The sequence below is a fragment of the Cavia porcellus genome, unplaced genomic scaffold (assembly GCF_034190915.1).
Source record: "Cavia porcellus strain 051 isolate PalLab524CR breed Dunkin Hartley unplaced genomic scaffold, mCavPor4.1 scaffold_10, whole genome shotgun sequence".
NCBI classification, from domain to species: domain Eukaryota; kingdom Metazoa; phylum Chordata; class Mammalia; order Rodentia; family Caviidae; genus Cavia; species Cavia porcellus.
In genome coordinates this window covers 60,264,447-60,281,459 of record NW_026947493.1, presented here as the reverse complement: position 1 = coordinate 60,281,459, position 17,013 = coordinate 60,264,447, and the positions used below count along the sequence as shown (strand labels likewise).

The following is a 17,013-nucleotide window of genomic DNA, read 5'->3' as shown; positions in this document are numbered from 1 at the left end:
TATCGGTGTAGTGGGTCCACCCTTCTTTACCTAGTATTTAATGTGTTTTTTCTCTTCCCCCACACTATTAATCCTCATCAGGTTGTCATGAGGATTACATGAGTAAGTGCTTATAACGCACTTACAGCAACCATTGGCAAACAGTAAATGACCTCCAGGGTTTGCCCTTTAAAGAGACTGCTTCAGGTATGAGTAAGCCAATTGTGATGGCTCACCATTAATAATGAATAGATATGGATTGTGAATATTGGCATGTGTTTTTCCATCATCGCTCACTGCCACACACACAATAAAATAACCCAAAATAGAATTACGAATTTTATTAGAGAATATATCTAAAATACAATATTTATTAAGTTATGGTATCATTTGAATGGAAATATACTCTGTATCACAACTATAACAATTTTTACAGATATACTTCATTTATATCCCTAGAGTTCAAAAGCCACTAAATTACAACATAATTCATCTTTAAGATAACTTTGCTGCAAATATATAATAATTTTAAAAGTTTTTCTTTAATGCAGCATCTTGGGATCACAAACATTTGTTTGATTTATATTATATAAAATATTTTCTCTGTTTTGCCTGTTAGCTAACTTTGTCTTAAGACATGGATTTGAATGGAACCATTCTACTCTCCTATGTTTTAAAAATAGCATTTTAATGAACAGTACCAAGTGCTCGTTACCCTACAAGGTGTGAAGGAAGTCGAGGTGCTTTCTTCCTACCCTTCATGTTAGATTCCTGTTATGCAAAGGCTACACCAGAAGCTGAGCACTGACCCCGTACAGCACTCTGTCCAGTACGACACCTGGCCTTGCTCTTCACAGTTGATTAGTTAGCACATCGGGGGAGAGATGAAGGATCTAGAAAAGCAGCTGGGGTCCAAATCACCAAGGTAGGTTTGTGCTAAGCTACAGGAAAACCCTAGAAGACCACACCCACTCTGGAGCCTTTCTTATTTGAAGGAGGCTTTGATTTTCCTGTTCTTCAATGGCTGAGCTGGGCGCCAGTTATCCACCATTGGTTCTTCAGCTTCACCTTCTGCGTTGAAGTGAAGGCCACGGAACTTTAACATCTATGAGACAAAAAGAGAAAGAAAGGAAGAGAGAGAGAAAGGAAAAGAAAAGAAAAAGAAAAAGGAAGGAAGGAAGGGAGAGGGAAAGAAAGAAAATTACATTAAAAACAGAAGTTTTGTGTTTACTTATGTGCATATGTTTAATCTTGAAATACATCTTCCCATATTCACAGTCCTGTGTATCAATGATCAGAACTCAATTTGTTCCTAAGAGTATGCATTCATTTAGCAAACCAATTTATATAAAATACATGAAATCATTGGGGTTATTTTAAAGCAAAATTTCAGTGAGCTTGCTTTACTGATTTTCATATTAAATCCAACATCAAAAATCCATAAATTCCTAGCTCTCACATGTAAGGCAACAATAACAGCTCTAAATTAAATGATAGTGTTTTCTGCCTCAGGAAAGACAAAGTACAACATCTATACAGTCAGATAAAGGGTCCAGGATTTGCAAGCTCTACAAACTGACTAATGAGCTGGCATCTCTGCTTAAATATATAGAAACCCGAGAATGCATCTGCTCAGGCAGGGTTTTCACACCATCATTGATCTGCATTGCCTTTGCACCTGTTTCAGTTTCCAGGCCCACTGCTGTGACACAGGCAGCTTTCAAATGGCTCTTATTCCAAGGTTGTTCACAGACTATCCTATTTCCCTTCTCCTTGTCAAGACTTGATCTCAATGAAGAAGGGTGGCTTAGGTGGTCATATGGAAGCCATGAGCTGATGGCCTTTAACTTGATCATTTTTATTCAGTCATTCTTTCCATCTTTCCCAGGGAGACAACTTGGAGGTAGGTCAACTCTTAACATAAACAATCTATTGCTCCTACAATGCAAATAAATTCTTTAAAGAGCATCTAGAGTAGAGTCATACAGTAGAATCCCTGGAACATGGAAGAGTTTGATTATGAAACAACTGAATTATTTGTCCAAATAGAGTAAGTGATTTATACTTCCTTTCCATCACTTAAATTGCAATCTCTTGTTGGTCAATCTGACTCACTACTTTAGGAGCAGATAGTATAAAAAATCAAGTTAGCAGATTTATTTATATTGTTTACCTAATACTCAGTCCTCTTCTACTTTCTCATTAACAGGCATCTATGCTCTACAGTAAGCAGCCAGAGAGGTAAATCTGAAGGTCTTAAATGAGCACGGTAATCGCAGATCCTTACTAAGGACTGCATTAGAAGAGAGCAAGGAGCTCGGTGCTAACCACTGAGACACAAAACTCTGCTAGGCAAAGGCATCCGTATTCCAAAGAACCAATGGATAAGTTATTTTATTCCTCTTCAGAAGGTGGTTATACCTGGATGTGGTCTTCACAGGGCTTTTCCAACAACTAAAGTCAGCATCTGTACAATCACTAAAGTTATCAGTGGCCAAGGTAAACGAAAGGAAAATTCAAAGAGGAAGAGCAAACTCTCTGGCTGTCGGGGATGAGCATGATCCTACTTCCAGATTCCATGTCACATGATATGGAAAATATCCCACCTAGTACACTGGTACTTTGCCAATATATACAATTAACATTTCCAGTTTAATACGACTTCCTATCTTCAGTGCAAGTTCAGAATACAAGGACTAATGGAGGAGGTTATTGCCCTTACCAATCTGTATAATTCTGTGTATGGGTGTGCATGTTCCCAATAAATTTATTTGACATAAGAGCTATCAAAGGCAGACTTTGGTTCTCAGGCTGTACTATTCTCAGTGAGGGAAGAACCAAGAATTTCGTATTTTAAAATCATAAACCAAACACTGAATCTACAAATGCTCAAATGTTATGAGTATAAGGCCAATAATCAATTAGCTTACTTGGCCCATTTTGACAGTAAATATTACAAGTGAGTTTCAAGTTAGATATAGATTTCCTTTAAAGAAAGGTGTGACTTATGTTTAGTTTCATAAGTAAATATTATAAGGGAGAACACAAAAGTACAATCCTTGCTTCTGGACCTGATTCCACTGTGATGCAGCTGGGTGAAAAGCACTTTGATTTTCTTGCACTTCATATTGTTTATCAACACAATTCTAGGCAGTGAAAAGCTAAAACTGGACAATGTGATCTCTCTTACACACTGTATATTTAAACTTATATGTTTCCAAATTTTGTGATTTAGATCACACTACAATTCCTCAATGGTAATTTTCAAAAATGCTGGCTGCTGACTCTCTCTTTAAATTGTTCAGATCCATCCTCTTATGAATATTGAGAAAGACCCATGAGATAGAGTCAATGAAAAATTCACTTGGATCCACTTCTCTGACTACTCCTTAATGTCTTCAAAGCTGTAATACACATAATGTAAAAGCACCTAGTCTGAGCCTCTACAGGAAGATGGAGTGAATTTTAAAGGATGCTTTTTCTCTTTTGTCAGGATTCAGAAATGTACTCTTGGATAAATAAGACTTCGGGAAAGTCTTACATCAGTGATCAGTAGACTGGAAATTATTACTGATATCTATATAACCTTGAATATGAAATTTCCTTTTTTTTATTTCTTCATGGATAACCAAAAAACACATATCTTCAATAACAGATCTCTTTCTCATTTAATACTTAAATGGAGATTTATACACTAAACAAACTATGTGGGTTCTGGTTAATAACCATTTACTGAGTGCTGTTTATTTGCTAAACACTAGAAGAAGCATGATCAGCAGCAGTGCCACAAGGATTAAATCCCACATATATGACTTCAAAAGCCCAGCCCGTCGCCCTCCTCTAAATGCTCTGTCTCTAAGCACACATCTCAGGAAACTAACCTGCTCACTGCTTACGGTGATGGGTTCCTTGAGTACAATCCAGGTCACACTTTCCAGAAGAGGAGGCGTGGTCAGTGAGCCTGGGTAAGTCCAGTAGTCCAAGCTTTCAGGAAGGAGAACACGAGGGTCAAAGCCAGTGAATGCAGCACTCTTACCCTGTGGGGCAAACACACGGATTGAAACTGTCATATGATCAGAGCAGGAAGCCAGTAGGAGGGCACAAAACATAACTAGGTCTATTCCTCTTTGATAACCATATAAATAAAAGTCCTACATATGCTGACAAACAAAAGGAAAATAAATTAACAGAAGATATTTGACTTGGAAATATAAATTTCCAGGTGTGAACAAGAAAACCTGGTCATTATTTTCAAATATTCATTTTTCATCTTGCCATCTAAAACAATATTTTATGTTTTCCATTAAGTTCTTAAATGATCATATTTAGGATTTGCTGTGATACTTGTATCACTAAAATGATGGGAAAAATAGGCTGCAGTAAGGAAGACATACTCGAGGAATTGATTATCTTGCTGTGCTAACTGACAGCTGGGTCAGAACTAACCGCATTCAGTTCTGGGTATATACTCTCAGAGCTACAGAGGCAAACAGTATGCATTACTGGAAAATTGACATGACTGCTGCAAAGAGATGGAACTATGTCGTATGAGAAGTATTAAGGTGAACTAGAGATAATAGGCTGAGGAGCAGTAAGTGAAAGGCTGTGAAAGGCAGTCGAGACATGAGGAGGAAGGACTGGGTGTATATGATTCAAGGGGTCAGGCTAGGAGGAAAAGGTGCACATTTTAAAAGGATAGTTGCTGTTTCAATTGAAGGATGAGTTGTGTGCAGCCAGGGTTGTCACTGGTGACGACATCACTGGAAGTGACTGTAACATTTAAGCAGATGCACAGTGACCTCCACACATTAATGTTGCAAAGGTGATTTAAACACAGGATGGATGGATAAAAAGTCACACAACATAAATCTCCATGATGCAGGGTCCTCTTCATCTTGTTCACCATGGCATCTCGGATAAGCAAAGTGACTGGCATTGAGTATTCTACAAATGTTTGCTTTGGGAATGATTGAATAATTTAAGGACTTAATCTTTTATTTTCCATGTAGTTATAAGATTCTCCAATTCTTATTTTTATTAGTGTGTGTCTACAGTACATAATGTTTGCATTACTTGTGTAGAGTTGGTACAAGTATAGAACACATCTTCGTTTCTTTTTTCATCCCCTTTCCCTGCCCTGTCTTCTCTCTCCCTCCTGATTTTCAAGTGATACAAATAAAGACTCAACAAGCAAAAATCTTAAGAATTATACTAGAGGGGCTGGGGATTTAGCTCAGCGGCATAAGCACCTGCCTTGCAAGCAGGCAGTCATGAGTTTGATCCCCGGTACCGATAAAAAGGGAAAAGACAAAAAAAAAAAAATTTAAGAATTATACTAGAATTAGGCTCAACTCTTGGAGAAAGAAAGATTAAACATATGGGCTATATTTCATCTTTACTAGCTGTTCACCCAAACCCTACATGTTAACAAGACTATTCATTTTTATCAAAAGGAACTTCTAAAGACAGTGGAGTATTAAAAATAGATACTCTAATGAAGAGGCAGAAAATGAAACTTTACCTTGGTTTTAATGGAATCCAGCATATCAAGGACTTTCTGCAGGCCTGGCTTAGCACTGCCAATCTATACAAAAACACAAAAGACAAGATACAGGAGATCAGCAGCTATGTGCCATTTTTGATTTGGTCATCAGCACTTTCATAAAATTCTGCTAAAAGAATGAAGCAAAATCTACCACTTTATACCAGTTACCCATCTGTCTTAGCTTGAAGGTACAGACATCCTTACTTTCCCTGAATCTTCAAACTACCTCTGCTTCTGCCTGTATAGTTCTTCTCAAATGCCCCAGTGACCTTCAACTGGCAAAGTAAACTTTACTCTTAGGGGCACCTTGTAGGATAACACTATTATCTTCTTTCTAAAAAATTCTCTCCTCCTTTGTATTGTATGCTATCTAGCTCTGCTAACAGACCCTAACTCTCCTGTTCCTTTTTGGTCATTTAATCAGCGACTTCCCAATGCCTTAGCAACCTCATATCCTGTGGTTTCTCAGGGCTGCACACTGAGCAGATTGATCATACCCATTTGTGCTGCCCTAGGATGACTTCATTAGTACCTGCACTTGTCCCCTAACATACACTGTGGCCATGGTCAGAAATCTTCAGCTCATGACCACCCTACACTGGCTACATTCTTTACTTCTGGCTGGAGAACAGCTCATAACTCAACCTGGGAGGTCCCGCGGTTGCCTGAAATTCTCCAGAACTCCAGAGCCAACAATATCCTTGACCTCTCCAGAACATGCTTTACTTAATCATTGTCTATCATAAAATAATACTTTAGTATTCTTAGATTTAGGTTAAATTAAAAAAAACCCTACTAGTCCTCTAAAGTTTATGTCTTTATGCCTTATAGCTACATATTGGTACCCAATCACACTGCCTCCTAGGCTGTCTTTCTGATTTTCAGAAAGAAGGTAGAGAGAGTGAAGAAGTAGTAAACCTGCAAACACTTCAGAGCTGTAGGCATTTCCTCAGGTCTTTTGGGGAAGAATGTCTGTTATGAATGTTCTATCTGGTCATTCTTTCTTGCAAACAGGAAACAAGGAATTGAGCCATCAACTAACCTTTAAAAAAACACCCAAAACAGCCAGTCCATCAGGGTGTTGTGCAGCTTTTCCAAAACTCTCATATTTGGTGTTCCAGTGCACCAAGTGCAGCTAAAACCACAAGAGACAAAACCACAATGAGTGATTTATATTATAATAGCCAACAGATCTTATCCAGTTATTTTTTTCTCCACACCTAATAGCAAGTGATTGCATCAACAACACGAAGACCAATAAATGTAGAATTTTGAAGGGAGGCTCAAATTTTATGTCTAGATTTATATTAAAATAAATTCCTCCCATTTGAATTAATTAACTTTTTGCAAATGATGTCCTTGGAGACATTAGAGGAAGGGTCATGGCCTTAATTGTCATAGCACAACTAAAGTTTGTAAGAAGCAGATATGAAGATTCTTGGGACAAGAAGCGGTTCGCTTAATGTAAGTTCAATTTATGAGATGAAACCTTTGAAATCAATGCTAACTAATGGTTTACAAACATTTCCCTTGTAAAGAAGAATATCATACCTCTGCAGCATATTTCACTTTATCCACAGTATGCTCAGAACCTTGCTTATCAGAAGAGCCCCAGTGAAAGTGAAACTGAACCAATCTGTACACGCCATCCAGGGGGCCGTCTTTCAGCACTAAAATTAAAGTGCATATATGTAATATATCTGTGTCCATACACATGCACATACATACTTAGGCACATGAAACACACTGCATCTTTATGCATGCTTTATAGCACTAAATATTCAACAGCCACATTTTCCCCCTGTGAGAATTAAATATAGATTCAGGAATTGGTTACACACTGAAGAAAATCGTATCAATTGATATTTTTTCTCACACATACTGGCTGAAGGGATGGAGACTTTTCCATTTTTGTTTGCTGATAGGTAAGGTAGTACCTCTCTTGTGGGTTCATTTTAGAGTCTCAGATTCAAGTCCAATCAGAGGACATGAAATGCAACTAATAATCTCTTTGTGGGTCAGTTGAGAAGCCCAGGCACCTATTTGACAATGCACTGGCCTGCTTCATATACTTGCAAACATGAGAACCACACTTCTACCATGGCCCATGCCTGAATGACAACCTGCTTTGCTAACCTCTGACATCTCAGAATTTGTAAAATAATAAGTGTTTCATTGATTTGAATTATCCTTACACTGTTATGAATTGACTTTGTCCTCTTAAGATTTTGCTGTACTCTTTTATTCCTCATCTGTAAAGGGCATATATTTGAATACGTATTTCTTCACTAATAACTGATCCATCATCTACTATACAAAGTATATAGTGCTCTATTATCTCCAAAGACTTAAAATTCTACCTATAGTAACCATCACAAAGTTTTACTCTCCTAGTATTAATTTAACTTTATGAGAAATCATTGGAAAATAATGTTTTTCACCTAACTTATATGTATTAAGGGAATTTAATCAATATAGTTAAAATCTTTAAAAGTACTTTAGTTTTGCTATTTTATTTCTCTAGTACTGGAATTAAAACAAATGTTGCTTTAAAGGTATTTTATTACTCGTGGTTTATAACTGCATAAAAGAATGAGTTCAAATTTGCTTTCACTTTTTAAGACAAGGGAGCAAGTCTATACAGTAAAGATTTTTCCCCTTAACTTCACATAAATATGATTAGATGAAGTAACACTCAATCATCTATTCAAAGTAAAAGTAAAGTTAGCTACATGATCCTTGGGCAGAGCAGTCTTTATGTTTCCTGATACCTGGTCTGCCTGCTAGCTTTGCCTTATAATAGGGTAGGAGAACATTGGAAGAATGAAAGCACAAAAAATCATAAAGGGTATTATACTACAGATCTATTAAGACACATGAATTTGGTTGTGTATGGATAAAATCACATCTCTTGATACATAGAATCAGTCTGTAGTAAAATTTATTATCTGAAATTTCTGTAAAAAGGAGAAAAGAATTAGTCTTATCCCCAAGAGTGAATTTTTCAGAATTCCCTTTTTTCATAATAATGTGCCCTTAAAAATGGAACACAGTATTGTACGATGATCTGAGGAACTCTTGAAGATCATTATGTAAAATAACAACCCTAGTTATGCTCATATCACCTTGTTTTGAAGGTCTATATTGTCAGTGTTTTGGGTTCTTTGCTACTGTTATGTATTTTTTTTTTTGTTTTGTATTTTTCTAGGAATTTGTTTTCTCTTCTAATACAAAAAGGATCGGATACATGAAGAGACTCATACATGGGCAGAACTTTTCCTAAACAGTTTATGAGAATCGACTATATAATGCATGATGAAATGAACAGCTACCTTAAAGAAAAAGAGACATTAAGGTACCCAGTGCTGATTCTGTAGCATCATGCTGTGAAATCCAGTAATACTATTATTCTTTGTTCAGAATGATTTTAGTCTGCTTTGTATTGTTTAATTTCAATATACATGAAGGTATGGACAGCTATTTTGAAGAGAACAAGAGACATTGTGGCATCCGTTGTTGACTTCCCTGTTGTCTGGTTTTGAAGACCTAAAATGCCTTCATCATCTTGTTCTGATCAGTCTAATACTATTTTGCTTTGTGTGAATTCATTGTATGTGAAATATGGACAATTATTTAGAAGAAAACAAGAGACAGTATGATAGGCAGTGAAGATCTCCTGTTGTCTTGCTTTGAAATTTGTGTCTCTTACATTGTTTTCTTCTGATCTGTTTTATGTTTAATTTTACCCTCTTTAAAATAAATTTTTAAAAAAATGGAACACAGGCTTATAAAGTAAGTGAAACTGAGCAAATGCCTATATAATAATTCTTTAAAGCCAGTAACCAACTGATTGATCATAAAAAACAAATGCCATTTGCAATATTAGTCATACTCACTGATAAAATTACTCAAATAAAACTACATTTAGCATTTAAGATAGTTGATCTTTCTAAATATATCTCCTTGATGTTTGCAAACGTATCTCCTTTTCCCTTATATGTAATCATACCAGGATCTTAAACGTTAAGAAAATAAAGGTTGCCATTGTTTCTAATTCTCTTTCTTGCAGACTTTAAAATTGTATCCTAAATATTGGCTTCACAGAACATTTAGAATTAGGCAAGAATGTGTAATACTTTTCTTTAAAAATGATTAGTGAGCATTCAATGCCAGGTAGCTGCTTTAGAACCTATAAAATAAAACATTTTGCTATGAAGATTAAAAACTCACTGTGATCGGGAAAGGTTAGCAAACACTTCAAAGTTTAATTGCTGGAGGAAACCACAATTCTGGTCTTTGGATAACTGGTAATTTCGAAAAAATGGCATAGAATTTCATGAATTAAGTCCTTAAAAACATTATTAAGTATAATAACAAACTGCCATACGTTGTGTTAAAGGTAGCAGACATCTTTTTGAGAAGTAGATTATAGGATTTGCTTAAAAATATAGGTGTGCTGTATTCCAGCTTGTTTGATTGTTTTGTGTGATTGCTACAGGCCACTTTCTAAACCGTCACAGTTTAACATGAAATCTATTTTTCTAATGAAAAAAAATTTTTTTAAAATAACAGAAATTGCTGACTATATTTTTTCTTTATAAAATCCAGCCACATTAGTGGGGCTCTGTAAGGTCCACGACTTATTGCACCATGGCATCGTGTTCCACAAAGTATGCAGAACACAAATGGGCTTTCTACTTTAATTTATTTTTAAAACCTTCAAAATTTAAATTACATTCAAATTCTAGAGCTCCAGCTAGTTTTAATTTTCATGATGTGGTATCAGTTAGCTGTATCATATATAAAACACAAGATAAACACCAGGTACAGCATTATAGAATAATCTACTTTTATATATTTACTACCAGGAAAAATTACTAAACTATTTGGGTGTTTTGCTAACAACAGGAGATTCAGTAATATTGAAATGTCAGACTACCCATATGAAATAAAACTGAAAATTCAGCATTTCCTAACCATTATTGTTGCTACTTAATAAAGACACATCTAAATGGCAAATAAGACTTTAGTGTATGTCAATAGTCTTAAATCCAAAATACAAGTAAATTACTCAATTGTCTTAGTTTAACTAAAATTTAAACAATTTCCTAGTAATTAAACAAATGAATAATTCCACAGAAAAATAATGGCATTTCTATGAACTGAATTTTTTCCATGACTATCTTCACAATTTTTAAACGATGCACTACTATTTTCACTACTGATGAAATCCTATGTGTTTTGTTTACCAACAGTAACTCATCTGAGGGCTAGGTGTCAGTGGGTAAAAATTCAGGGGATGGGGAGAAATGTGCATATTCCATTTCACGGAAACTAAGATTAGCTATCACTTTCACTAGAGTAAACAAGTCAAAATTCAAGGGAACAGAAGTTTTACCTTACACTAATCAGTAATTACACAGGATAAAAATTGAACATAATTAACTAAAGCTTTAGTTGGTTTTCCAGCTTATACCATGTGCATTAGCATGTTCACAAGTTCTTTTATTTGTGGTCATTCTGCTTCTTTTCAATTTAGTGTTGCTCAGGGACAGAGAATTTTGTAACTTCAAGAGAAGTCCCTTGAAAAGCAACCAGAATCCAGGTACAAAGACCTATTATGTTGTAAGGACAATAGTCTGCTTCAGAAGGACACATGAAGTCCATTTTGCTTCCTTTTTTCTTTTTTTTTTTTTAAACAATAACCACTAAAAGAATTCCAATATCTCAAAAAACAGAGATGAGAATTACATGCAGGGTGATCCCATCACTTAAACACGTCTGCCCCTAACTTGATGATAAAGCAGGAGAGTTTCAGTTTTATTAGTAAAAGTTAATAAGTTAGCAGGAGTTAATAATTTGGCTACTATTGGTTTCTCCCAGATAAAGTTGGCAATAAAACATCAAGCAGAGTTATTTTTTAATAATTTAAAAAATATATCAAAGGATTAACAATGTTTTTCATTAAAGTGGTTTATAATAAAGGAATCTTGGAAAATTTGTGAGAACTTTAAACCAAGCTCCTAGTTAAAGCTCATTAAAGAATTATCTCTAGCTTAAATACCAATAAACTCAGCCAGCTTAGTTCCTGACACCCAAATACATTTGGACACAAGATAATTTAGGGCATATTGGAAAATCTAAATGTGTGAGTTCTTGAAAGCTGAAATCTCATTGAGGTGGGAGAAAAGTAAAGGAATTGAAGCACATAAATGCAAAAAATAAGACGTAAGGAATATCTAAAAATGCTAATATCAAAAATAACTTCAAAATGAAAAGGTCAACCAAAATAGTGAGTTATTTTTGGACTTTAATGTACAAAATTATACAAGTTGTTAACTGTGTCCATCATCCAAAGATTCTTACTCAAATTCTTTTGTTATGTGATTGCCCTTTGGTCTCTCCAGCAAACTGGGAAGAAGGCTCAGCAAGTTACTTAAACTCCTGAGGTTTTGTTTCTTCATGTTTATTTAAGCAGGTTGACTACAGTATCTCTACTGCTTGCTCTAACTTTGAGAATCTAGGATCGTTTAAAAAAAAATAAAAAGGTATTGCTCCACATGATATTTTTAATTACTTGGTAGATGAGTTTTTCTTTTATGTCAACATTTTAATATATTCTCGAATAACCCAAATAACTGAGATGTTAGCAAAATTACAAATGAGTCTTCCATATGCAAGGGAGAGTAAATCTAATACTGCTGACCTTTGCATTTACTATTCTTCTTTTTCACCTTCCTAGAACCCAGAGTATGTACTAAGTCCCCCAGTGTCCCCTGTTTTCAAGATATCAAACCCATCAAGACTTCATGTCTTTCTTTACTCTGAAAACTCTTTTCTGAGTACCCAGTTAGACTCCTACACTTCCTTCATATTTCCACAGTCCCTTAAAATATTTCCTTTTTGCACTTATCAAAGTGACAGTCAGTGTCTATTATTTCTATGTCTTTCTATGTAGGTATCCTCAGCCCACGCTAAAATCTTGGGATAGAGGAGAAGGACCAGGCCCTCATCCCTCCTTCATGAAGCATTTAACTGGTGTTAAATGACTTTCTTTTATAAGAATTAGTGGACAATAACGCATGTGTTTCTAAAGACCCATTGATTTAGGTTAAAACCCCACCTAAACCAATTGCTTTTATTCTGTCTCACAATTTACATATGGCCATTATTCACCAAAAGAAATAGCTGGGGAAATGGGACTAGCTCTCATCAGTTACTGCTAACGCTGAAATCCACCAAAGGTCAGTACATTCGAGGTGAAAGAAATGATGTAATAGCTTCATAAATAAAAGCGGCTCATATTTAAAATATGATAAACACACAAAACTAATGTGAAAGCCAAGCACAGTCTCTTCGCGATCACAGGCACAGCAGCTGCAGCACTTGCTCAGTAAAGGCGGTCAGACAGGACAGTCCCAGCCGCAGGGTCTGCAGGCCCTGGGCTTGGTGCTCCTCACGTCTCTGCTCTGCGGCAGCTTCTACTGCTGTTCTCATGTTAGAGTTACAGAAGCCTAAAGCGTTGAGAAGTTTCTATCATTCTAGAAATCTCTGAGCTAGTTAGTAACAGAGCTGAAACTTAAATCCAGTTCTGTCTGTTCCAAACTGAGGTACGCCATCATGAGGCTAAAGGAAAAAAATCAACTTTCCAATAATATACGCGACTGGAATGATGAATTTCACTAACACCTTTGTAATAACTATTACTGAGGGATTTATATCATCCTCTACCATTCGTTTTTTCATTCTTAAAAAACCCTATTTAAGCATCCAGTTCTAAATTTCTACGTAGGGGTCAATAAGGTACATAATTAGCAGGGCATTACATCCATTGTTAACAATCTCGTTGTGGTTGTTTAAAAGGAATTTGAGAGGGCTGGAATATAGCTCAGTGGTACAAGTGTCTGCCTGGCAGGTGCAAGGTTGTGAGTTCGATTCCTGGTACCAAAAAAAAAAAAAAGATTTGAGAGTTACAGACTGATTTTGCTCACTTCTTTTGGTTTTTAAATGACAAAAAATGAAACTTTACAGGATCTGTCTGCATGTACAGTATCTTGATACCTTTCATCATATAAATATATCATTTTTTAAAACAAAAGGATTATGTTATATTTAATCATTTGATTAAAGCACTGTTTTTTTTAAGATAGGAGAACTACTTGGTAAAGCAATGTAAGCCAAATCATTGAAAAAATGCCCACAACATAATCCCCCACTTGAACATACAGTGTGAGTCTGTATGTTCACGCGTGTCTGTGTATGTGTGCGAGTACTAAGGAGGGGCGTACATAGGACAAATACATTGGAAACATTTCTCAAATAATCTGCACATAAAGTATGGGTATGGACACTGCTAAATTGTCTTCCTGAATCACTGTTTCAGACAGACGAGGTTCAAAATTTGAAAAAGAAGAATTCTTGTTTTCAAAACTGAACTGAATATAACGTACAGCTACTAGAAAAGAGTCTACCTGACTCTAATGGATTTAATTCCATGTTACACATTAGCTCTTTACTCCAACACTGTGACAGCATTTTCCTTTTCCATTTTGCTCTCAGGCTCCTCCCACTCACATACTACCACCAAAGCATGGGCTGGCAGCACCATTTCACTCACTGACCTTTGCATGCGAGTACTCAGGAAAGCAGAGCACTGGCAATAAAATCAACCAGCAAGCAAAAAAGACAGCTACTGCATCTAAATGGGACTCCTCTCCTGTGTCTAAATAAAATATAAGAAGTACTCAGTGGGCATCCTGTAAACAGCTCTAATACAAATAATTTATGGAAACTGGATTTGTCAGTCACCAGCCAGGCATATCCCCTGAACTCTAAATACCTTCATCAGTGCAAAGAATTTCTGGGTAGGTACTAAGATATGTTACCACCCTTACTAAGATAGCTCAATACCAAGAAACAGACATGAATACAGTGTTTTCCAAGAATGTAAATTATTTTGCATTGATGGGTTTTCATTACGCGTCTCACATCTGTCTGGGCAATAACACACCTTAAGACCTAATTCTTAGGTAGGCATCAACTCTGCAAGACATAACTTAGGAAGAATCTTAAAATTCCAATTTTTGCAAATTTTATTCTGGTTCATCTGTATTGTCCAGGATTTTGCCTTTGTGACTTTTCACAGTCATATCGTGGTTATTCAATGCCCTTCACAAAAACCAGGCATCTTACAAGGGAAGAAAAGCCCCAGGGCACCTACTTCAGAGTCTCCAATCTAATGAAGACAATCACGGTGACTTCTCACAATACTAGGACGAACTGTAGTATAAAGGAATTTCCTAAGACTGCTCTGGATTTCTTCCATTAAGCTGGAAAGCAGCTACTGGCTAAAAGGCACAAGTGATCTTTTAAACACTGACCTGCTTTGTCCTGGGAGTCATCAAACTCCACGTTGAAGGAGTGACCATTGTTGAGGATCTTTAGCGAAGCAGCATGGTCATAGTGAAGGTGCAGAGGCTTCAGGGCGGGATCATACGTGACTGCCTTGGTACTGATGTCGACAGGAGACTGATGCTCTCCGTTGGCAATGGGGAACTCTTTATGCCAGTGCTGAGGTCCTGAAGGCACAAGACACTTGTGAATCCCCCAGTGTGGGCAATAAAACATCGCGAGCCCTAGAAGAGGGCAATGACTCTAGAGCCAGTTGGCTCAGTTTCAATTTTGGAGGCACCATAAATGATGCCTTTGAGAAAGAGAAACCTTTGGGGGATATAGTCTGTGCCTTATTTGTAATAATGGAGTAATAATATTACAAACTTAGTTGGTAGATGCTGTTTTGAGAATTCAAATGCATACATGCAATGTCCTTACCATGAAGAATGCTAAGTAATTATTCGCTAATTTTCACGGTATTTGAAACATAAATTCAGCAACCGAAATTGGGCAGACCCAACGTCAGGGATTTGGGATAGATACACGCACGAAAGGTCCACAGTCCCCCCTGGTGTCCTCTGCTGAGAGGACAGCGCCGCCGCGGGCGCATGGGCACCCTCCTTTCACTGCCAGGGCCCGCTACGTGGGAACCCCCACATCCCCTAAAGATGAAGGGCGCCCGACGGCTAAATGCATCTATGTCTTCCCTCCGTTGGCTCCAGACACCCAGATGTAGGGGCTGTCTGAACCCCGAACACTGTTAGTTGAGAAATGCAGGAAAGCCTCGGTCACTGGAGAAAGCGCCCCGGGACGGTGTGCGCCCCGACTCGGCCACAGGTGGTGCTCAGGCTGCCGGGATGCGGCGGGGGCGGGGAGGTGGCATCTTGGATTCCCGAGATCCACAGCTAAATTTTCCGTTCCAGCCCCTGCCCGCTTCCTCCGAGGTCCCGCTGGGACTACCGGGGCGGGGACCCCGAAGGGAGCCCGGGCCCCGCGGATTCCTCGACAGAGCCCGAGGGGCGCGGGCGTCGCGCGCTGCTGCAGCCGGGGCGCACCGGAGCCCGCGCGCTCTGCGCCCGTCCCGGCTAGTGCGGCGCCGCGGCCGGGCTGGGGGTCGGGACGCGCCCGCGCGGCGGGTCTCGGCACTCACCGTTCTGGCTGCCGTACCCCCAGTGATGGGACATGGTGGCGCGGCGGTCGCGGCAGTGCAGGAGTTGGCGCCCTTCAAGTGGCAGCGGCTCCCGAGCCTACAGCGTGTGTCCGCGGGTCGCACGGTGGCCGGCTTTTATAGGCTCGCGCCAAGTCGGTGCTGGGGGCGGCCCGAGGGAGGGGACCCCGGCGGACCTGGCGGCGGGCGGAGGTGCGGGCGGAGGTGCTCTCCTGCTGGGGCGGGCCGGGCCGGGCGGTGAGAACGCCCTCCGGGGCGCTGCCGGACTGGCGCTCCTCTCCTCGCCTCTGCGCTCCTTCTTACTCCTGGGCCGGCCCAGGGCCCTGGGAGGCGGCGGGGCGCGGATCCCCCGCGCGGTGGCGGCGTAGTGCGGGCCCGCGGCCGCCGGCTGCTGGCGTCTACGCGCACCCCATCCCCCTCCGGCGCAGGGGCGGGCGGCGGCGATGCTCGGGACCCGGGCCCGCTGCGCTCCCTCCGCGGGCTCCATTGCGGGGCCACTTGCACCCTCCCCGGGCTGCCCAGCTCAGAGGGCCACACTGTCCGTGCCGGGACTGGGGCTGGCAGGCTGGGTTGGGAGCTTTGACCTTGGGGCAAATAGGGATACGCTACGTTCCTTGGGGCGCAGGAGCGTGCACCCTGGCGCTGGAGCCGCGCGCCCTCTGCTGGACGGCTTGCGACACAGCGCCCAAGGGCGCGCGCGGGCCGGCCTGGGGCTGCGTTTCGCTGTAGGCTGTTGGAGGCGCTGACCTCCTCTGCCCTCCAAGCTCTTTAAAAATTTACCGAGGGCAGGGAACTTCCTGGTTTATTTTAACCAACCAGAACCTCAAAAGTCACTTTTCTCAGAAGAATCAGGTAAAAGAATGTCTTCCAGAGAGGTGAAATCAGAACTTTCCCTGGCTGGCGAGGGAAATTTCTGACATACCTAGGA

At 39.3% G+C, this 17,013-nt stretch overlaps 1 protein-coding gene across 1 annotated transcript; it reads right to left on the bottom strand.

The window, feature by feature from the left end:
- Positions 1 to 305: 305 nt before the first annotated feature.
- Ca2 (carbonic anhydrase 2) lies at positions 306 to 16,262 on the bottom strand. Its single transcript, XM_003480004.5, has 7 exons — positions 16,068 to 16,262; positions 14,905 to 15,102; positions 7,076 to 7,194; positions 6,567 to 6,659; positions 5,501 to 5,563; positions 3,861 to 4,016; positions 306 to 1,084 (listed from the first exon to the last, which is right to left on the bottom strand). The coding sequence occupies exons 1-7, from the start codon at positions 16,099 to 16,101 to the stop codon at positions 965 to 967; spliced, it is 783 nt and encodes a 260-aa protein (XP_003480052.3). The 5' UTR covers positions 16,102 to 16,262; the 3' UTR covers positions 306 to 964.
- Positions 16,263 to 17,013: the final 751 nt, after the last annotated feature.

Bases quoted from the DNA above. Each gene is read 5' to 3' on its own strand.
- Ca2 (XM_003480004.5), bottom strand. From the start codon at position 16,101: ATGTCCCATCACTGGGGGTACGGCAGCCAGAACG. The intron at 5,564-6,566 runs GTTAGTTGATGG...GTTTTTGTATAG, and splicing joins TTTTGGGTGTTTTTTTAAAG to ATTGGCAGTGCTAAGCCAGG. The intron at 4,017-5,500 runs GTAAAGTTTCAT...TTTGCCCCACAG, and splicing joins TGGATTCCATTAAAACCAAG to GGTAAGAGTGCTGCATTCAC.